Source organism: Drosophila bipectinata, chromosome XL (assembly GCF_030179905.1).
Source record: "Drosophila bipectinata strain 14024-0381.07 chromosome XL, DbipHiC1v2, whole genome shotgun sequence".
In the NCBI taxonomy this organism is placed as follows: domain Eukaryota; kingdom Metazoa; phylum Arthropoda; class Insecta; order Diptera; family Drosophilidae; genus Drosophila; species Drosophila bipectinata.
The window spans coordinates 16,038,191-16,062,390 of NC_091734.1; the positions used below are offsets into that span (position 1 = coordinate 16,038,191).

The 24,200-nt window shown below is 42.6% G+C and overlaps 1 protein-coding gene across 1 annotated transcript; it reads left to right on the top strand.

Annotated features, from left to right (window-relative positions):
* The first annotated feature begins 3,866 nt into the window (after positions 1–3,866).
* LOC108120213 (uncharacterized) lies at positions 3,867–23,734 on the top strand. The gene is made up of 8 exons (XM_043211170.2): positions 3,867–7,903; positions 12,069–12,462; positions 14,462–14,638; positions 15,482–15,822; positions 16,202–16,605; positions 16,731–17,100; positions 17,157–18,557; positions 20,591–23,734. Exons 1-8 carry the CDS (start codon positions 4,988–4,990, stop codon positions 21,047–21,049), a joined length of 6,462 nt encoding a protein of 2,153 aa, XP_043067105.1. The 5' UTR covers positions 3,867–4,987; the 3' UTR covers positions 21,050–23,734.
* The last annotated feature ends 466 nt before the right edge of the window (positions 23,735–24,200 follow it).

Sequence of the window (24,200 nt, forward strand, 5' to 3'; positions counted from 1 at the left end):
TTGTTTTAAAAAAATTTTTTTTTAAGCCAGCTAACATTTTTATGGTCTCCATTTAAGGGGAACTGGCTTAATGATCTCGTTTCGTTTAAGCCTACATTTTCATGAAGACGCTTTGAAGTGCGCCAAAAGTGAGCAGGTTCGGCGAATTTCCAGTTTTTGACCCGTGTTTCGGAAATGGTTTATGTTCGCGGGGATTGGTCTATATTTCTAGAGTAGTTTTAAAAGTTAAGGCTATGCAAAAGTTTCAGTTTCAAAAAAAGTCTGAGGAGCTAAACAGTAAAGCTCAAACCCATATAAATCACCCATCCGTGTAAAATTTCCCGTGGGCCCATTCAACCCTCGGAAGAATATTTTCCCAACTGACATCTTCTTTCTACAGAATTTTAAGGGACCCGACAGTCTTTGGAGAGTGCAGTCGGTAATTGCCTAGTCAGTCGCATTGAAGCTATGATTTTCCCGCTGGTTAGACACAGACCCTGGCCCCCGACGCCCCAGGAAAGCCCACTATGGGGACAGAAGCACCCACTTATAATGCCGAGTCACGCACATAAAGCCCGGAAAGAACCGAGCCGACTCGTCAAATCGTTCGCCTTGAACTCCTGAAATATTAATGAGGGACCTGTAATACCACATTATCAGGTATGGGGTTTGGGGGAACATTTTTTCGCACATACGCTCAGCTCTTCGGGGAATTGTGCGCATATTCGTAGGGCTCACGAAAATCTTACACGGTCTAAAAAAAACGATTCAAATATTGAATAATTCAGATATCAATACCGGAGTCAATACCTCAATCATAAATAATCTTTTTTTTTATTTTGAAGTGTATATTAATATCTAAATATGCATAAATCTATGTGTATGTATGCTTCGACCATGGTAAATAATAATACTTAAATATATACCTACATATGTACCAATGTATACATGAGTGTGTTCGCAGATATAGCCTGGGAGACTAAAGACAACTGCGACCCTTAATGGCGGCATTGTGTGCTAAACAGCCTCGGATCTGGAGTTCCATGTCTGAAGTGCCACCAGTACCATCATCAGCACCACCACCACTTCCACGCCGTAGAGCACCACCGCCGGAGAAGCTTTGGGGGTTTGGTTTAAGAAGAAATTAAAGACTGACGCGTCGGCGGTGGCAACTTCTCACGCTCGGCTCCATTGTTCCCACAATTTTCCATTCATTCAGTTTGCTTGCGATCTGTTCCTACTTAGTAATAAGTTTTGCCGGAGTACAAAAAAAATATATATAAAAAAAGACAGCCCCCCCCCTGCCTTATGCTGTCATCGTCATCACCATCGGATCGTCTTCTCGCGGTAATGAGTCTGTTTTATGTGGGGTTAGTACAACAGTACGTGGATCTTCTATATATGTACCCACACGTCTGCACTCACAGCAAGTGCCCTATGTACTCTGTGTCCACTGTGCAGTAGGTATTTTACATATGTAGATAGTAAAACCAGATCCCCTGGTGCGAGATCCATTTGATCTCTTGATGACCGATTGTGTTGCAACTTAGTTTCTGCAGCAAGTGGCAGGAAAGTGGCATCTTTTGCAGATATCTGAAAAAATTGACATTAGAAATGGGAAGCAATATATCTCTTTGAATTATAAACCAAGTATGACTACAATGCATCTACATATAAACAATGGGTAAAACATAAAACATAACGCCAATTATATTATTTGGATAATGCAAGTGATTATTAACGTTATGAACTTGAAATAAAATAGAAGGAAGACGTTTTATTTTTAATTGATAACATCTTAAAAAATAGAAGATTAATATAAATAACGTCTGTTAATTTTGTAATATATATGATATATATATATATACTATATATGAAGTATTAAAATTATTCAATTTCTTAGTTTTGGTTTATGATTATGGTTATATTGGTTATAAAAAAAACCATGCAAGCTGAACCTTTGAAGAAACTTGTATTACCACTCCTATCTAATTATAGGCCTAAACCTAATTTTTTTAATTATTGTTGTTTTTGAATTCTAATAATTAGCTTAGCTTTGTTTAAAGTAGTTTAATAAGTTTGTTTACTCGTTCCATAAATCGCCCTGTATTTACGGCTCAATTGAGATGATTAGCCCAGATCGGAGGCCAATGTGAGAGACAACTGTTTCGTCTCACGGTATTTTCTACGCCTGGGTGTGACATTTATGTGTGTGCCGTGTGTGAGCAAATATGTCTAATCACTTTCATTATGAACACGATCATCCCAATCTTAACTTCTTATGTCTGCGAATCAAGCACGTCTATCTAATCGGTTTGGAAGCGAGTCGTACTCATCAGCTCGACGAACACATAAGCCCAAAGTGCTGGCCACGATATGGCCATTGTGGCTCCGGTTTGGGCCCTCTGTTTTTAACTGAACGGCCAAGTGGTCACCAACGTGGAATCCCTTTCTTTCAAACCTGTCATTATAATGACTCGCTCTCGAACGCGCACGCGAGCTCTAGCTCGAACTTTAACCCTTAACCCAACCCTTATACACAAGGGCCTGAATTTTTAGCTAAAGAATGTGCAAATAATGTGCTTCTTCATACGTAAATTTATAAAGAATACTGTCTAAAACAGACTAATCATAAATAGTCACAAAACATAGTTAAGGAAATAGTTCAGATTACATACATACGTATAACAATAATACAATGTGGGATTAAGGACATTCATATACACAAATTTTTTAGTTTTAGAAAAATTTATAGTTTTCATAAAATATATAATTTTCTTCTTAGCTTTCTAGAGTTTCCTTTAGCGGTAAAATGGCCAAGACGGCTGCCTCAGTCATGGCTTTCCCGCTCGGCTTACAAGCACTGTTACCTGGCAACCCACCGCCTTCCTGCTTTCTGCTGTCTCTGCTTCTGTTTCACATTCTCTTCTTCTTCATCTTCCGCTGCCTTTCTTTGTCACTTTGCCGAGTTTTTGCGCATGTGTGCCTGTGTCTGTAAGGTACAGTGGGGAATAATGTTTAAATGCTAGAAAAATAAACCAAAAAAGCTTTGGATTTGGGATAATTACAGACTTTGGTCGTCATTAAAATTACTTAAAAATTTTTTTGAGTCACAATTGTATTAACGAAATACATACCTACATATGTATACTGAAGTATGAATACAAAGTAACAACATTAGTAGTTGTAATATTGTTATTCTTTCTAATCTTTCTTTGCATATATCATAAATTTTTTTTTTTTATTTTTTACAAGCTTCAAAAAAATGTATTTTATTATATTTTTCATTGACACTGTAAAATCAGCATAAGAATCTTTTGACTTGGGAATATATTTAAAAAGTTTAAAAAGAAATAAATAATTAAAAAGAAAAATTAATTAATACAAAAAAAAAGAGTTTACAGAAATATTTTCTTACATCAGGATAAAGATGGAGAAGAATAAGTTAAAAAAGATATAAACCTGTAATGCGTTAAAAAAAAACATTTTCCTACATTCTGAAAAATGATATTAAAAAATTTTCAAGTTCTTATGTCCTAATCTTGGAAAATTGAAATAATTTTAAAAGTAAATATGTATGTATATAGTACTTGTAATTTGAGTCAAGCAATGTAAAAATAGCCAACAACTTTTTAAAATAAATTTTATCTATTTTAGCAATTCAAAAGGCATATCCGACAAGCTTTATTATTAGTTTTCTTACCAACTTTTTGAAGCCACAACCACTTTAGCTGGCCGAGGACATTTCCGATTCCGAGGTCGAACCCCAAGCCGAGCCCGAAGCCGAGAAACCGCTCTGAAGACTGTCGGCGGGGAGAGGAAAAGAAAAGGGAAGAAAGACAGTCTCGGCGGCTTGAGTTTCAGTTTTGAGTTTGGTCTGAGTTTGCTCAGTCGACTTCCGCCACGAAACGCGTTCGGACGTGCCCTGAGCTGACCAAGAGTGTTAGTAAAAACTACCAGCCACTCCAGAAACCCGGCACGACGATTAACTGAATGGCTTGATAATATTTTTTTCACGTGTGTTTCGTGTGTTTTTTGTGTTTTGTTTATGTTCTCGTGCGTTTCTGGCTATCGGTGGTTAAAAAACCTCTTTTGCATATTGTCTTTACTTTTTAATTGTTGTTGTTGATGTTGATATTGTGCAACATCAGTGGCGCGTAACAACCCCCTGAAAAGGGCGCAAGTGTGTGTGAGCGAGTGGTGAGTCCTGGGCCACAGGATGCGCTCGACTGCCCCGCGACCGGTCCGCACCTGTCGCCCCTCCTGAGTTTCCAGCGACAAGTGCCTTCGAGACAATAACGAGATATATTTTCACAGTGTGTGAAAAAAGTATCTTAATTTATGCAAAGCGCGGAAAAGTCAGCTCTTGGTGGAGAGCGGGTTGGTGGAAACCTGTTGGGTTGGTGGGAAAACCCGGTGGCAGAGACTCCCACAAGTGGCAACGGATCGTGGATTAATAGCGAAGGCATTCTTGACAAGAAAATACACGATAAGGGATAAAGAGAAAGAGGATATTCCAAAAAAGAAGTGCGGATATTTAAAAAAAAAAATTGAAAGTCAGAGACCCAAAACAGAGCTTTTAGAATTGAACTTCTCGGATTTTTATTAATTTAAAAAAAATCATCAAGAGAAAATGTATAAAACTAAAAATTGCGTTTGAGTCGGATAAAAGACTTATAATAAAGATAAAATTTCAAGTGTTGTGCCTAAAAAGATGAAGTTCAAAAAATAACACACAGACATTTTTTTCTTTTTTAATTATTAAATGAAAAATACTTAAAAGACTTTATTGAAACCATTTCTTCAATTGGCTTTCTTCCAAATAAATAACCAAACCAATAATTACTTAGAGGAGAACTTTAAATAAAAAAACAAAAACTCCTTCCTTTCAACAATAAAATCCAAATAAAAACTGCAAATGCAATTGAGCAGAGCCTAAATAAAAATTAAAAGAAAGTCAATAATTTTCCCACAGTGGAGCTGATCTAATGGCCTACTACCGGCGATCATGCTAATTGTTGACATGTTGACTTTGGCATTGGCAAATGAGCACATGATACATGCAAATTGCAAGAGCAACATTGGCAGTACAAGCGGCTTCATCGATGGTTCTGGCCAAATGGGAAAAATGACGGCAACGACGCTGGCCAACACAGGCGGCGGTGGACTAGGCCAGAAGCCGAGCGATTTCGGCCATTTTAAATGCGAGACACGCAGCTCACGCGATAATGTTGCGGCCGTTGCTGCCACCGCTGTTGCTGTTGATTCCGAGGCGCGCCAGCAATGTTTGTTGTTGCAGGATGGGGGAGGAGCAGGAGGCGGGGGAGTCATAGAGGCATGCCACTCGGCGCGTGCGCGTGCTGAATACACTGACAATGGCAGTGACAACAATGGCAACAACAGTGGCGACAAAGGCAGCTCGGCAACGGAAGTGGCCACGAAATGCGAGTACGCGCAACTCGAGCGTGAGAGTCGTGAAAAGCAAAGACGAAACCAGAGCGTGAGCGCAGGCGCAGGTCAGCAACCACCCAATGTGACAACTGGCAGCAGCAACAGCAACACGGGCAGCAACAACAACAACACAAGTAGCAATGGAAATGGTAGCAGCGCCTGCTCAATACCTACAATTGGCAGCGAGCTTTTCAAAGCCAACCTTGTGGCAGCAGCAGCAGCAGCAGTCGTCGCAGCTGAGCAGCAGAGGCAGCAGCTACAGCAGCAGCACCAGACCCAGCACCAGCAACATCAATCGTTTAACAGCAATCAAGCCACGGATTCTGGTCAAAATTTCCAAAGAAGTTTTATAATCGGTGAAAATCGAAAAGAAAAGCCTTGCAATCACAAGGAAACAACGACAACGAACAGTGACCAGCTGGAAATCTGGCCAGAAGAGTCCGTGGAAAGTCGGGAAAAAGCTGCGCGACGTACAGAAAAATTGTGTGTGCAAAAACCCCAGCCAGACAACGGATTGCTGGACGAATTTTTTTTACACTCATGCAGTGAAAAGAATGTGCAAATAGTTAATTGTGATTCGTTGGGCGAAGGGCCAAGTATCGCAGGCCCGTCATACCTCAGTCGAGAAACAAAAAGTGGACCCAGCTCGGAGGTGGGGCAGGCGCCATTGTCATTGCCACAGAAAAGCTATAGCAGCAGCAGCACCACCACCACCCCCACCAGCGTCACCTCGTGTAGCACCACCCAGACTTTAGATTCGGGTGCGGAATCGGAATCGGATTCGGGCTCGGAATCGGAATCCAAAGCCTCGAAGCCTCCCAGCTGCTGCTGGGATGTTGCTGCTGTCACTGAAAGCAAGTCTGTTGTTGTTGGGGCAGCTGTGCTGGGTTACGTGAAACTAGCAACATGCAATGACAGTAACAACAACATCGAGCAGTCCAAGCATCCTTTGGCAGCAACATCATTAGAGCAGGTTCAACCAGAGAAGCTAATTGATTGCATTGATTCCCTGTCTGGCAATATTGACATTGCTCCTGCAACAGGAACTGAAATTGCAACCAGCAACAGCAGTAGCAGCAACAACAGCAACGAGCAGGACCTCATTGATTTTGAGAGCGATTTGGGTGAGGACTTTGTGGCAAGTCAGAGGTTGAAACGCCTGCAATACAATTTTCAGGGACGCGTGGCCACCAACAACAGTGGCAGCAACAACATCGATTGTGTAAAGGCATCCTTGAGACCAGGACAACAGCAACAAACAATAAGCATAACAAAGGAACTACCCCCAGAGTTAGCTTCGAGTCATCAAGGGACGGGGAAGTACCTGCAACCCAACCAGGACAATAAGACACCCGAAAGACCTGCAACAGCACCAGTGAGGACACCAGCCCCACTAGGCTCCAGTGCCATTCAATTAAATGTAAATGCACAAGTACATCGGATACCAAACGAAACTGAAAATGGAAACGGCAATGGAAATGATAATGAAAAGCTAGAAGGCAGACGAACAGCTGAACAATTGTCACATTTGCTGAATTTGGAAAAGGATTCGCCACTGCGCAGGTGCGAGAGAGAAAGGACTGGCGAAGCAGAGAGAGAAGAGGCGAGTGCTGGCGAGCGAGAGGCACAAGCTAAGGAAAAGTGCGACCAAGTTGTAATCGAAATCGAAACGGATTGTGAGGACAACCACGTCGTCGTAGCCATCCCCGTCGATCCTGAGCCCGTGAAGAGCGCCTTTGTGGCCAAAAGCGGCTACGCAGGACTCGAGGAGGCACCTCTGCCGCTTAGCGAATTCGATGTGCAACGCTTCCGCGAATATCTAAAGGCTGCCCGGCAGCTGCAATGGAATAGTATTCATCCGGCGGATAGCCAAAAGTTCCAATGCTACGACGAGCTACTGGCCGAGTTTGTAAGTGAACAGCAATACTACCAGGACTGTGACTACTATCAGGATATCGAGGATAACGACGGCAACGAGGAGGACTTTGAGATACACACCGATAGCGACAGCGACACCTGCCAGTATCATGAGTGCCTAGTCAGCCAGGTCAGCAGCCACCAACAGCAAGCATCAGCCAATCACTGTCACACTCAGACACAAACAACGACCACAGAGGGCCTGGACTTGGCAGCTCCTCCCCCACTTTCGCCTCCACCTTTGAATCCCTTACTAGCCGATCCCGTTTATCTGTCCAAGATGCGCGAGGTCAACGGTCAGCTGCGCGGTCTTCTCAAGAAGCCGAACCGGCCGCCGCCCGCCCGCAAGAACCGCGTCGTCTTCGACGAGACTCGCAACGAGTTCTTCGAGGCGGACTACATTATCCTTATCCGGGAAGACTGCGCCTACGACGAGGAGGACGAGGAGCCCTGCACCTGCGGGGAGCACGAGCTGGTGCGTCTATGCTGCGAGGAGGGCTGTCAGTGCAACTATGCCGTCAATCCCGCCGAGGCCGGCGATGGCCGGACGCCACAGGTGAGTCCAGAATCGGCTGACCAGGGGTTGCCCTATAAAAGAGGTTCTATGGTGCTGGGCTTTGAAATGTTCCCTTGATGCGTCAGATTGAAATCCTTCTCTTTAAACCGAAATGGTGTTTACTATGGGGTTTTTAGTAAATATCATGAGAAAAAGCTTTTGGAATTTTTTTTTATTAATCCAGTACTTAACCCAGTACTAATCTAGTTAGTACTTATATACAGATAATGTTTTTCATTTCATTTAAATAAAAAAATAATGGTAGAGTTGTCAGGAAACAGTCTTAAAATTTTCAGTAAAAGTTTCCAGTAAATTTATTTTGATAATATTAGTTTTTTTAGCGTCGATTTCTTAAGGATTGCACCTCCGTGTTTTTAAAAAACTTCTAATATATGTATGGAGGGGTCGTTAAATTAAGAGATCTATAGGTGTAGGTACTTTAAATTTTAATTACATTTCAAGGGATGGAAACAAATTTTAAATAATATTATATTAAATGTCTAGTAATTATTTATTTGCAATTCTCTCTAAATATGATTCAGAAACAACACAAAGCATTTCGAGGACTTCTACGATTCTCAAAATGATTTTTCCTTCAATTTAAATTGTAAAATATATTTTTTTTATAAGAAAGTATTTGTTACTTCTTGTTTAAGTAACCGTTTTTCTAACAAAATCTATTTTTTATAAAATATACCTTCTATAATTAAGGATGGAATAAGGATAATGGCTTTTAACCACAAAGCTAATTCCGTTGACTTTTCCTGGTCGGAAAATGTCGGAAGATAACTGAGAACGAAGAATCTGCTTTTTATAGTCTTTCCCTGGCTGACTGGATGGCGGGATTGCATTTCTTTGTGGGCCATAATATCACCCAGTTCGATACTCATTTCGAGTGTAAGCCGCTTAGCTGTCTGCCCGGCTGACCCGTTCTACCTTGGCTAATAGGGGCAACCTGAAACGCGCCTTCTCGATAGGCGCCCTGGCTCGACGCTATCCCATTTCACCCGGAGGTCGCAACTTTAAATTGGTTTATGCAACCTGCAGTTGCGGGAGCTTTTTCCACGGCCCGATGACGTTCCGATGTCGATATGCATATGTATTTATATTCTCTCCAGTACTCACTTTTCAACACAACGTCTAACCGCAAAAGTTGTCCAGTTTTAGCCAAAGTTGTTCAGTATTTTTATACCATTTAGATGGAAATATTTTTTCTTCAGAAACTTTAAGCCTCGAATCTTTAAAGTGAAAAATATTCAAACCCCACTTTAAGCAAAGAAAATAAAGTTACTTCCATACTTGTGTATCTTGCATCATGTGTAGATTTAATTGAATTGCTTTACAATTCACTATTTCTGAAGGCAAGTCGGCAAACTTGTGCCACACAATATTTCCAATTAGAAATATGAAGTTTATCGTCCTTTTCAATTTGGCCGATTTGTGTGTCGTCGTTGTCGCTTTTCATGTTAATTACTGCGAGCGTTGTCAAACTTTTTGTTATCAGTGTGTGTGGAATTTGCGAAACAAAAGCACAGCGGCTGTGGAAACATCCTATGCTGGGGGTAAGGATCCAGAAAACCAGGGCCCAGTATAGGACGCAGGACGCAGGACATAGTTGGCTGGGTGTCCTCGTTTTTGCCTCGATTCCCTCGTTACCCGTCCAAGTGGCAGTCAAGTAGGAGTCAAGCCGCAGACGCCCACATACACAGATACAGATAGAAACCCACATATAGATACATTCGCAGCTGCAAATACAGAGATACAAAGATACAGAGAACACACACAACTGTTCTGTGGTTCCATTGTACGGCCCAGACAGGATATAATGGCAGCGAGTTTTCTCTCCCCATATAGATATTGGCAAGTGTGTATAAATCACTTAAGAACTTTCACACAAAATGCTTTTCTTGTGCCAGTAACTTGAAACTGCAACAGCTACATTGTTGTCATTCTGACCCCCTTTTGTAATAACCACACTCCCACACACCTACCCACCCACGCACACGGTCCCTTTTCCTTGGACGTCCCTGATAGATTGTTTTATGAATTGTCCGTGTGTGCGCTTGGTTTTTATCGTGATGAGCGCATTTTATGTGTTAAGGACATTCGAGTAAAGTTGCCGCCAGTGATGCGGCGTGTAGCCGGGTTGTCTTGCCTTGATTCGGACATTCCTCCTTACTTCCTTCCTGCCATCCTTCCGTGATTCCTTGTTTCCACCTCCCGCCATCATCATCGCATCACCCACTCGTATCGATCCTGAGCGGCCCTCGAGCTGCGTTTAAATTTCAATTTGCTGCCACATAAGCGACACTTGAGTTCGCCGCTTTTTGTGCTTATATATCCTCCGACATCTTCTTGGAAGCCACCTCCGATGTTCTGGCAGGTCTTGTCTGAGTGCCCAGCCAAGAGAGCACCGAGGAAAATTCTCGTTTCTCAAGTCTTCATTATGGCAGAAAAGCAATCGTGTTTCAGCAATAATTGTGAATCTTGAAATCAAAGTAAAAGTTTTGGATTAGGTATCAAGTAGTTGCTTAAATACAAAATTATGCATACAATTATATGACACCTGTTACTGCTGAACTATCCTTTTAAGTTCCTTAAAATATATATTTACATATATTAGGCGTCGCTTGTCTATTTGAATCCTTTTTGGCCAGAAAAGATAAAGTTAGTTTTTAAAGAATTAGTTAAACAAACATGCTGAAATAATACCATGCCATTAACCATAAAACGTATGTTGTATACCCATCAATACCATATAATGTTGTATAATACCCATTATTCATCCATTTCCCCGCCTCCCATTAGACACACAAATTTAACCCTTTTTTTAAGCACAAAACACTAAATAATTAGTATATTTTCTCGCAGTGCCTAGACGGCCACTGGTGACGCTCAATGTACTTGACTTGGCCCTGCTCAAGCATCTCTCCCAGCCGCTCCTCCACCCCAAGACACCACCCCTCCAGCCTTAACCTCTGAGTCAGGGGTGTGCAATGGGGTGCCCTCTGAAGAGTTTAATATGCATTTAGTGTGTGTAACAAGTTTACCGAGCATTGCATAACACACGGCCAGCTATCCTTAGATATATGTATCCTCAGCCACATCCTTGGGCTCGTAGAGCAGAATGCAGCGTAGTTATGCGAAAGTTTCCCTCTCAGAATTATGACAGGCTTCCCGTAAAAGTAACCGGGAAGTAAAGAAAATTATAAAGAAATTTCGAGGGACTAGAAATGGAAGATCCTTGTCTAGACAGGACACACAGACACAAGTGTGGAGCCTGCCACAGTTTCAAATAAACAGGATTTTGGCAGCAACACATACACGCTTGTTACATGCAACATCTGCATAGCTCTTGTGCTTTTGAATTTATTTTTCTGTTTGCTGCTTTTTGCAACTTTTCCACTCGGAAATACGAGTGGCTTAGCCGAGTTGAAAAAAGCCAAGCTAATATGGTTGTGGGCGGCGATCCAGGGTATTGGGCCAGTAGTGAATATCTATTACCATGTAGCGGTTTACATGTATGGTCTATAGGAAGGGGTTTTATTTTATAGAAATACCATACCATACGATTTTTTATACCATTTGTTCATAAAATGACATCCGCTTCTGAAATGTGGATTTGGCTTGGTTATAGATGTTTTTATACTTGAATATAAGTTGAGTTTTTTTGCTAAATGGTACCTGCTTGTAATATAATAATCCTATTTATTGAATTTACCTTAAAGATTTTCCAATCCTAGAGAGAATAATGCATATAGTCTATAAGAGAGGAGAGATTTCAAGTTTCTTCACAGTATAATAAGTGGTACCTAAAGGTATAATTCAATTTAATGATATTCTACTTTATGCAGTACTGATGCAGCCCTGCTGTTGGTAACTATGTGTTACCCTGGCACTAGTGCTGTGTATATCCTGAAATATATTAGGATTAATTGAAGATACGAATAAGGTACGTTATTTAAGCCTTTGTTTGAAGCTCACCTCCCACACAATAAAAGGAGTAAGTTTTGAGGGATTTATAGCGCCCAGTTTATCAGCCTGAGCACTGGTTTCCGGCCTCATATATTAGCTTAATTAGCTTAATTAACGCCCACTCTCGACCATAACTCACTTAACATACTTACCAAAATGCCTTCTTTTCCATATTTTTATTTTCTCGCAGAGCCCCAAATACCAGCCGCCGATTGAGTTCGTGGACGACGCCGCCCTTAGTCCGCCCGACGGCTACAAGGACAGCAGTCTGAAGAACACGCTGGGCGGCGCTCTGAGCGGCCACATCTTCGGGGCCCAACACCTGCAACAGCTGCAGGTTATTCAGCGGTTGCAGCAGCAGCGGGCTGCGATGCTGGCCGCTCGCAACAGTGCCGGCGGACAGATACCTCCTCCGCCCCCGCCCGTTGGCAGTGCCCAGCAGCAGCAACAGCAGCAGCAACAACAGGCGCAGCAACCTCATCATGGGACGATGCAGCAGCAGCCGACGGAGGAGGACATCCAGGGGGTCTGCACCGAGTGTGCTGAGTGCGCCGAGTGTGCTGCCAAGCAGCTCCAGGAAGCAGGTGAGTGGGGGATGCACAGGGAGAAATTCGCAGGCTCGATTTAAATTATTAAATTATTAAACAATTCATTTTGAAAAAAACTAAAATTACTAGAAATATGAAGAAACTTACACTTTAAAAAAAATTAAAGCCCACAATAGTAGGGGATTTAGTTGTGATTCAGTAACCCAATAGCAGTGTATGTTTTCTAGTATCAGCTCCCCAGCTCTCTCATTATATAGATTATTCTCTGTGTTCTCAACACTGCTCAAACTGAACGCCGCAATGCAATTAGCGGGTATCCTTTCGGGAAAGGACGAGGAGCGGCGGGCAAAGCTTTCTTTTCATTCGTAAACGCTTTCATTTGCCCTTGTGTAATCTAATTATGAATTATAAATTATAAATTGCGGATTATTTATGCAAACATTCGCTCGGCCGTTGACAATCTGCTCGGCTGGAGCCTCACTGCCTCTGTGTCCTTTTAAATTGGACCCCATTTTTAATACAGATTTCCTGTTTTCCGTTTCCTGTTTCCCGGCAGTTTGCTGCACTTGGCTGCTGCCCTCTTGTAATTTTCTAGTTAATTTAATTTGGTGAAAAACGAGGCTAGAGGTAACTGGCCAGAGTTCGCAGACGTTCAAACAGTTGTTTAACATTTTCTTATGGCGAGTCCTTATTTTAATGGGAGCGATTTTTAAAGAAATTCGGAGAAGATACAAGAGGTTCAAGGAAAGCCAAGTGGAAAGTGATTGAATGTTTAAATATGTAGAACTCTCCCGTAAGCAAACTGATATTTACAGTCGTTTTAGTGTTAAAAGTGTCGGTGTTCAAGCAGAGGCCGGGCAGAGAAATTTCCAACCCATGGGAGTTTTCCATGGGATACGGTTTTGGGCACCACTGAAGTAGAAGCAAGTTTTAGTTCTTTAAAAACTAATCATTTCTAGTTGCGAATTAAATCGGAAAATATTATTTAAAAATTATTTTTGTTTACATTATATAATATATAAATTATTATGTTAGGAATATCAATAGATTATTTAAAAACAGGACTTGAACTTCACAGCCAAGTTACCATAAACAAAGACCTTTCATGATTTACCCATTATGAAGTTATAACGTGATTTAGCCTCATAAATTATCAGGTAACAAAACGCCTTTTGGTAATCCTGTGACATTTCCACGAGGAATGACAAATCAATATGTAACCAATGTCATTTGGCTGGGAGCCGTGGGTGTTTCGTATTTAAATAATTTCGGAATAATTCCATGGTGACGACAAATCGAACGCCAAATCGCTTTTAACAGTTTCCTTTGCCTTTTTTGGCACGAGGGTTTCCTTTCGTCCAGTATCGAAAACACCCTGCATTCCCATAGAAGTGGATTCTATTGATTGATTTACGGCAACTTGAGTTTTCTGATAGCGTTTTGGGTTTTCGGGCTGTAGCCCCGAAAGGATACTCGAACAGTTAAAGGCCCCGCCTACCCACACCGCATTTGCATTAATATCGATGGTGGTGGTCACGCTTTATTGATTCTTTCATAAGGGCAAAAAGTCGGGCTCTGTTTGTAAGGGAATGTTTGGGAGGGAATTCTTCGTTAATTGTTGCGCCTAACGAACCGCGAATGGGAGCGACAAGCCCCCAAAAATATATCTGCCCATGCCCGAGCCCATAAAACTATGAAAAATAAACTCGAATCGAAAAGCTATGACCATACCGGTTCCGATTCGGATCCTTCAAGCGCACTTCCGCTTCTGACCTGCCAAGCAACAGGCTTGCCGGAAGTCATAGTCCCCTTCCCTTCTCTTCTTTCGATTAATCATCATTCCGACGTTGATATTATGAAAAATAACAAAAAAACACACTCACATACATTTGATTTTTAACCCTCAGTTGAGGCTCAAGGTTTTCCATTTGCGAGCCCTAAAAAAGGGTTAATAGTTGAGGAAGTTTCATTTTGAATTTTAAGTAAAATAATTTGGGAATATTTGTTGAAATCTTCTTTTATACTCACCCCACAGAGTGCAGTTCCCCTCAGTGCCCGGAGGAGATGACGCCTCTTGGAGTACCAGCCGTGGCCCTCTTGCCCATTCACACCAGTTCCCCGGAGCGACGCATCACCCAGAAGGAGATCATCGCCGGGGAGGAGCGACCCAAGTACGTTCTGCAGTCCCAGTACAAGCCATCGCCGACAGGAGGTAAGTCATCCGAGTTCCACACCCGATATCCCTATACCCGAATGCCCAGTCAATCTCAAACCAGCCGCAACCATTAGCTTTTGATTCATGCATTTGTGCACAGCCATTTCATAAGCGATACTTTAATCAGGAAATGTAAAATAAATATATTCGAACGGGGTTTAACCTTAAACTTAATTGCTGCGAAAGAGACATAAAAATAGGATAAAAAAAAATAAGAAATAAAACTCTATTACATAACTTTTTGCCTTTTTAATTTTTGGAAAACAAATTCTTTAAATTTCTTTTGAAATTTGACTGCTTTTAGAACAGGCTTCAGCTAAAAACTACAAAAAGCTTTATACATATGCCTTACTTACTTGCCATACTTAATAAAATATATGCTAAAATTAAACTAGAAGCAGCTATAGCTCTCAACCATTTCAATCGCCTTTACCTCAAAATCGTTCATCCGTGGTTCAGCATTTTCAATCACAGAACTCGAAATCAACCTCAAAATCAGAACCAGTATCAGAAACCTATAATCGAAAATCAACAATCAGTAAGCAATATCAGAACTCAGTATCAGATCCATAGACATAGAATTTCAAAAAAAATAAATGCTCTTTTTGCAACCAATGCCGCAATTATTTTCTGTAGTGGTGAAATCTAGAAAGGATTCGGGCAGTAGCCGGGCAAGCTCCGGATCCAGCTCAAGGCCCGGTTATGCCTTATCCCATGCCCAAGCCCAAGTCCAAGCCAATAGTCAAGGCCGCGGCCAGGACCCTGTCCAGGACCCTGCCATCAGTAGCTCCTCCAAGAATAAACGATTTGTTGTTGAAACTATTACCACTATGACCACAGTGACCGAGCGTCGGATCATCCGGGAGGCGCAAGAGGACGTCACTACCGCCGGTTCGGTGCCAGGTGGGGTTGCCACTACCACCTCTGAGTCCGGAGTCGCCGCCAGTGGAGCGTCGGAAGTTCTGCCTCCGGCGCTCCCAGCCAAGGCAAGTGCAACAGCAGCTGCCGCTGCCGCCGCCGTAGCAGCCTCATCGGGATCTGGTTCCGGTTCAGGTTCAGGATCGGAGCCGCAGGTCGAAGCCCAGAAACCGCCCCCCATACCGCCCAAGGAGACCTCGCCCACGCAAATCAGCGGCATCCTGAAGGGCGGCAAGCTTTGGAAGCAGGACTCTATTTCACAGGTGAATTTTTTACATTCCAATTGTGTTTACAAAACTTTTTGTTCTAAGAACCGCATTTGTTATTGAAAAGAGCATTGAAATCGAACCTATCGGTTATCGCACTGACGAGCTTCGATAAGAAGTGGTGCTGCCACCTTCTTAACTTTCGAGAAAGATGCTTTAATTTATTTCATCTTTAGCTATAAATAATTTAAAATCCTAAATAAGTCCTCTTTTTAATTATTTTTAAGATTATAGAGGGACAAGTCATATTTAACGTTTAAAAATAAAAATAAAAAAATAGAATTAACAATAAAAATGTCTGCGCGGAATAGAGTTTTTTCCTTAACCTTCCATTCATAAATAAACCCTGAAATGAAATTGTTTTTCCTTGATATAGCAATCTGATGACCAGAACAACACCACCTCAGAGGACGAGAGCGGAGCCACAAAGCGTTCCGTGCGATTCGTAACCGAGGATCAGGCCAATGCCGGAACCGATAGTGATGCCCAATCCCTCGCCGGTGAGCTGGACGACAGCGAGAACCAAATCAACGAGCTGATCCCGATCAAGAAGCACTCCACGTTGTTCAACAATGCCCTGCGTCCTAATTCTGCGGTGCGCCAGCTGTTCCCCAGCGTTTCGGCCCAGCAGGCTCCGGTTCTTACCTCGGAGGCTCTCCGAGCCTTCGATGAGTCCAAGCGGGCCGGGTGCCTGGTCACCCATTTGCCGGGAAGCTGCGGGGACTCGGATACTCTTCGTCGCAGCATGGAGAGGAATATATTGCGACGATCGTTGATCAAGTAAGTGACCTTGACCGTGTGTCTGTGAGACCGTGAATTCCTTTGAAATCCCAACTCTAGGAGACTCTAGGGCTGGAGTCCTGTATTAGAGGGCTGTGTTAAAACTTTTTCTTATCGACTCACAGGAAAAAGGCCGTCAAGTCGGATATATCCTTAGAAGAACGCATCAAACAGTTGACCTGCGACATAGACGAGGATCTGGCCGAGGAACTCCAAAGGGCGGTGGACGAAGACGCCGAGGCCGGCGAAAGGGCTGCCGATGAGCTGGCTCAGAGGGATAGTCCTGCCGGTGAGGAGAATCCCAACCCCGTGCCAGGATCTGGCGCCGGACAAAAGTTTATGAACGGCGAGAAGAGCTTCTCGCCGAGCAGCTCCGTGTCCAGCTCCTCGAGCGGATCGTCGGCCTACAAGAAGATAGCCGACATATTCAATCGCGAGAAAAAGCAGGAAAAGATCATGGAAATGGAAGAGAATCCCATAGTGATTATCCCACAGGTAGGTCAGAGGAAAGGAACAATATACAGATGATTTTATGATTTTTTCCTTTTCAGGAGTGCCGTTGCCCGGCTGCTCCGGACTTGGGCATGGGCATCCAGGTGCCAGTCGTTCATACGCAAATCCATCGCACGCCGCCCCGTCAGACGGAGCAAAAGCGCCAATTCTTGTCCTCCACTTTGGCGCCGCTAACCGCCTGTGTGGCCGGCAACAAGGACGACCTCTCCTCGTACTATACCCTGGCGGCTGCTGCTGCCGGTCACCCGCATGCCCATGGCCACGCCCATGCTCATGCTCATGCCGCGCACTATGCTGCCGCCGCCGCGTCAGCGGACTTTAACATGAGTCAGCTTTTGGGGGCAGCAGCTGCGGCAGCCGCCTCCGGAGATCCGGCGGCCCAACATGCCGCCGCAATGGCTGCCCAGGGTTTGGCCCAGGGACTGGGTGCATCCGGAGGCGCCTTAACCGGCGGCGAGGAAGTGCGCAAGGTGGCACCGGACGTAATTGCTGGAACACCGGGCCAAGAGGCGGCCGGTCGGGCGGAGCAGGACGAACTGGCAGCCTTCGCCCAGGCGGAGTCGAAGCGAACGGAGCAGCTAAAGAAGCGATACACCGGCGCGGATCCCTCCCAGTCCCAGGCCAGCAGCGACGACGATGAGCAAAACGACTACGGGTTCAACAAGAGGCCATCGGTACGCGGGATCAAGCCCAAGTTCAGCTCCACCAACGAGATTCTGGCCCAAATGCAGGAGCAGCTCACGGCGGCCATTCCAGCCACTGTGGTTAATAGTCAGCCAGTGCCACAGGCCGTCAAGTCCTATGCCATGCCCAACACTCTCAAGCAAAACCCCTCGCCGCAGAACGTACCACAACAACAGCAGCAGCAAATGCAACAACAGCAGCAACAGCAGATGCAGCAGCAACAGCAGATGCAGCAGCAACAGCAGATGCAGCAGCAAATGGCTGCCGCCCTTCAAAAGACGGAGCAGCGAACGTGGAGTTTCTATAGTGAGACCGGCGAGCAGCAGCGGTTCCCCATGGATGCGGCTGCCATACAACAGACCTACTACCAGACCCTTCCCGCCGGCACCATGTTCCGCCAGACGATGATCCAGCAGGGCGCGGCCACAGCTGCCGGCGGCTCAGGAGGGCCGGATGATGCATCGCTTCTCTACGCCGCCGCTGCCGCAGCCGCGGGCCAGAATTGCCAGAGTATGACGGCGACAGCGACGGCCACGGCCATCGAGCAGAGCAAGCACAGCGCGGCCAGCTACAGCAGCCACTTTGCCCGGAGCCCCACCAGGCGGCCGGAGTCGCCGCCCCCTCTAAGGAACTACCACCAGACCATGGTGCTCATCCCGTACAATGCGGAGACCTACTCCCAGTTCGCCACCAGCAGCAGCGTTGACCCCAAGCTGGCTCACATCCAGCGACAGAACATTCTCGAATACCAGCAGGTGAGTGTGATGGGAGGATGCATTCTAGGCGGGGATACTAAAGGCATACCAAAGCAGATAGGTAACCCCGCGCCCTTAAAGTACACATATCCAAGAACAGCCAAGTTATAGACTACAAGTTAAACTAAATCATAGGAACAATTCAGTACTTTATTCGAGATTCTCAAAATCGTCATTAATTTTCATCATTAGTCAGTGTCGTCGGCATCATCTGGAAGCGGCGAAATCTCCTCCCAATCGATAAGAGTATTCCCCTCAGTAGATTTATTTTCTTCTTTGTAGTTCTTCGGAGGATCACATTCGTCCCGTTTTTCGTTCACGTTCTTACGGGCCTTGCGCCCACGCGTCGGGACTCTTGTTATGACTTGAGATGAAGTCGGGGCAGTCAGGTCACCGTAAATGGTGTTGAGGCGAGCTAGAATATCGGCTGAAGTGGTTCCACTATCTTCGGTCTTCTTCGCTGGAGATGTTTTATTCGATAAACGATGCATCCTTGCTTTTAGAAAGTCTAGCTGTTATTTTTTTAAGTTAACCAGTACGAGAGGCTTCGATTGGAAGAAAGTCTGCTTTTTTTCTTTCTAACAATCAGAAAAGGTTTTTTTCACAGCGCCATCTGATGGACAGCTTCTCCGATAGGTTTAATTTCAAATCTCCGATTGGTTTAATCGGAAACGCTTTTTTAACGCTCCATTCATCCTTGCCAGACAGGGTGGAATTCTTTGTGAGTCTGTAAACACCATGGAGGGTGTTTCAGGGACTTTTCGGGTTCAAGTGGCTCTTCTAACACTAATATAACGCTTTAATTAATCACCCGCCAGTACCACTCAGCCCTGAGACACTCATGAATCACCGTTGAGACTCAGCCCTGAATCAGGCCATATTGCTGAAACAAGCGGCCCTGAATTTTGTACTGAAATTTTTAAAAACCCCCCAGCACCACACAGCCTTATCGGTGATCAGCCCTGAATCAGTCCTGAATTCTATAAAAAGCGGCCCCGAATTGACTTTCAGGCCTGATTTTGGGATCCACCCAGGATTTTTCAAAACCAGAAGTTACCCAGAAGAAAAAAAGAAAAAAAAATTTGCTAAGTTTTTGAAAGTTTTTTTTTGCATTTTAAAATTTTTTTGTTAATAGATCGTTATTGAATATTATTTACAAATTGTTAAAAAAATTCAAATAAATAACTAACTTTAGCAATAAATAAAAATAAATAAAATAACTTTAGAAATATATACTATAAACTACATATTTTCATCACTTACCCTCCGCTGGGAATCGAACCTTTGTGTTTTTGATTAGTTTATTAGGCTAGGCTAGGATTGACAACGATATGTTTATAACAAGAAAGGAAAGCTACCTTCGGGCGCAGTCGAAGTTGATATACCCCTGCAGCTAAAACCGGATATATGTGTATTGAAAAAATCAGATATATTTGGCCGATCCTTAGCGATCCTTGGCCGAGACTAGTTAGCGTAGAAACGTCAACTCAGGAGGTGATCCTTACCAAGAATATACATATATAGTTTACAGGGCTAAAGATGTCTCCTTCACTGCGTTGCACACTTTTGACCAAAATTATAATTCCCTTTGCAAGTATTTAAATATTATGAAACATCTTATGAAACAATGAAAAACAATCTAAGAAACAATTTTATGAAACTTTTGAAACAATCGAATTTTTTTTTAATTCCCATTTCACAAGTTCTTGAATATAACATTTTACTTTGAGACTGCGGGGGTAAAAAATATTAATAAAAGTACATAAAATGAAACTTATAGACCAGCTTCCTCTGCTGGGAATCAAACCCATGACCTTCTGATAAGGCGGTGAAAGTTTTGCGCGCAAAAAAATTTGAAAGCCTAAAAAACTGAAGTTTTGTAACAAATATCGAATAGGCAGAATTGGTTCGCTTGAATTCTACCGGCTCTCTGATGCTACTAAATAGCGCTCAATTTCAGTACCGCAGGGCACTCACTAAAAAAAGATAACTTTGACAACCCACTTATATTTCGTTTTGATCCTACTCCCTAGGTCACCCAACAAACGATCCGTGTGCCCATTGGTTACGCCCTTCCCGGCATGCAGCTCCATGTGGTAAGTGGGCGTGGCCATGCCGCCCACTATGGCCAGCACCAGCAGCAACAACAGCAGCAGCACCCGCAACAGCAACAGCAGCAACAGCAACAGCAGCAGCAGCAACAGCAGCAGCAGCAACAACGCCTGATTGCCGGACACTATCAGTTCGGGCCAGAGGGGGGCATGCCGGTGTTTAGCGAGCGCGGAGTGCCGGAGGGAGCAGCTGCCGTGTCGCACAGTGATTGCAACGCCATGGTATCGCCAACAGGAGGAGCAGCAGCAGCAGCAGCTCAACAGCAACAGCAGCAACACCAGCAGCAGCAACAGGCGGCTGCTGCCGCGGTGGCAGCTGCCGGAGGCGGAATGGGAGTGGCTCAGGCTCAGGGATCCGTGTATTATGCGATGAATGTATGACCCGCGATGGAATAGTCGCTGCCAGCGGCGGTCATCGTCGAGCGCCGCCAGTGTCAACGTGTCGAGTTGTCAGCGACGTCAGTCCATCTGGGGAGTGGGGGACTGGGCGGGGGTTTTGGCGGCAGATGAGCTGCCAGTGGATCCCCGAAAGCCCTCCTGTAATCCACCCCTCAGCCAAGTGAGAATGTCCTCGAGTGCGAGTTCCCATCCGCTGATTTGAGTTGCCCCTCAGTTGACCCTAGCGAGCGATTTGCTTTTATTTTGTCTCTCATTTAAAGCTAAAAATATGTGTATCCTAATTGGTAATCGTACTTCATGTTAACGTATGTATATTTGTCGTGTTTTAGCCCGGATCTTGGGCATCCCAAAAAGATTTTATTTAAAGATAAAGGCGAAAGATGAAAATCTAAACCAAAACACACAACCAAACACATGAATTTATTTCAAGCATATACAATGCTAGGTGCTATGTATGCAAAAAAAAAAAAGTAAAAGAAAAAAAATACATCATTAATTTAAAAAAGCTTACACTTACATAGTACATAACTTTTTAAATCACTATTTTTTTTTGGGTTGCTGTTAACCATAAAAAAACCGAGTTTTGCTCAATGGATAAAGTGCATTTGATTTATAGATTTTTGTTGGTGTAAGAGCGCACCTATATATAAAAACATAAACATATATATGTATAAATATGCGATTGCTAAACTAAATTATACACAAATTATATTGGATTATATTGAATTGATATTACAAAGTATTTCCAATGTAGTGCAATTTGTTGCTAACTCCAAAAGTTCTCTTGACCAAGAGTACTTAAAGATTGTACACGTAATATATAAATATATCTGATGAACATCAAAATTATATAACTATTTTAGGCATAGGCTTTATTTACGACTATATGGATTTTAAATTTAGTTTAACGCATTTTTTTTTGTCCTAGCATTATGTACAATAAATTACGTGTTTTTACAAACGTTTGTTATGATTTTGTTATGCTTAAGAGGTAGTATATAGACGTGAAAGGTATCCTTCCAGAGAAGGATCTTTATGTTACAGTTTGTTTTGGTTTCATTGCATTCTTCATCTTCCGAAACAAAAAACCAGTATGAGAACAAGGGAAAAGAATTGTTTTAAGAGATTTGAGAATATATATATTCACATCGCAGGTGGCTCAAAGCGTAGCATACTTTTTGGCGCTCCAAGGGATATTTGAAATCTCCGGAAACAATTGCCTCTGTCCATCTATCTCTCTCGAGAGTATTTAGTGCCAAAAACTTTCTCTCTCAGTCACTCCCTGAAACTCCTCATTCCAACTAGATTCTAGCTGATAAAAGTCAAGAGGAAGATACTATATACAAGTCATGAGATCATGGATAAAAAATGTTACATGCTCTAGTATATAGGTACATACATAGATACATATACATACATAGCACATAAAACCAAATGAACAAAAAGTATATAATTATTGTATTTCAATTGAGCTATTGTGTTAATGTCTATAACGAAAATATTGAAACTATTGAAAGGAAGGTGACGAATTATTGAGTGCAATACCGCTAGCCGGAAACGGAAGTTGAGAAAAGTAAACAGGAAACAGTAACCTTAAATAAGACAAAGAACAAAAAACAACAGACAACGCATTGCAGTGAGACCGCGCGAAAGAGATAGTTAGAAATTGTTAGCCAACTAGAAAGAGTCAGAGTCAGAATATATTGAGACGGCGTGCATAACGAAAAAATTTAGTCATAGATTAAAAAGCGATTTGAACGATTAAAGCGATTAGCTATAAACGATAAAATAAAGCGTGGTTTTAGGTGTTCGATCATTAAGTTTTCAGTTTTCGTTTCTGATTTGGTTCCGCCGAAAAATTATTGTGAAACACTGAGAGCAACCAGGATTAAAATTGACTATGAAACGCAGCGCGATTTGCTTATTATAATTAATTAATTAGGAAAGCCAGATAGCGAGCGAGAATAAAGCGATTAATAATTATATGTATATATACATAAAGGCATATATATATGTATACAAGGTTATATACTAAATGTTTATGTAATACATAAATGGCATTGAACGAATTCTCAAGCACATTGCAAAAGACCCCAAAATTGCATTACATGTCCCAAAAATCTCAATCGTTTTTTGTGGTTTTGCAATAAATAAATACAAACAAACAAGTGGAAGCCCCATAATTTTTTCTATGCAAATGTAGTTGAAAATATATATATATACATACATATATATATGAAGAAGCGATACAAATATATATACATATATATTTAGAAACTGATAGACAGTATCCTATTCAATTGATTTTGAGTTCTGAATTTGGCGAACAAGATCGGAAACAAAAAGAAAAGTGTATGAAATAGTAGACTAAGATCGAATATTGATATTAACCATGCATGACTCTATGTATACACATACATACATGTAATCTCTGGGAGATTACAAACAAAACGAAGACAAAATCAACAAAACGTATAACTCAATATAAAAATTACATTTACAATTGTTGAAAGCGATGGATCGAACAGTGAAAATATCGAGAGATCACGCGAAAAGCAAAACACGAGTATATAACAAATTTCAACAAATATATGACTGAGCCAGTGACTCAAAAATACATTTTAAACAACAAATGAAAACGAGAAATATATGAGAAATAAAGAAACAGATGATAAGATGATAAAAATCTAAGAATCTTTGTTTTTATAAAGGGTTTGGGACAAAAGTATATGTACATTCAATGTAATTTAAAACCTAACCTTTTTTTCCCCTTTTTATACCCTTACAGAGGGTATTATAATTTTGTCCAAAAGTGTGCAACGCAGTGAAGGAGACATCTCCGACTCTATAAAGTATATATATTCTTGATCAGGATCACCTCCTGAGTTGATATGAGCATGTCCGTCTGTCCGTCTGTCCGTCTGTCTGTCCGTCTGTCTGTTTCTACGCAAACTAGTCTCTCAGTTTTAAAGCTATCGACTTGAAACTTTGCACACACCCTTCTTTTCTTTGCACGCAGTATATAAGTCGGAACGGCTCGGATCGGCCGACTATATCCTATAGCTGCCATATAACTGATTGATCGGAAATGGTATAACTTTGGTGTTTTTAGAGTAAGAGAGTTCAAATTTTA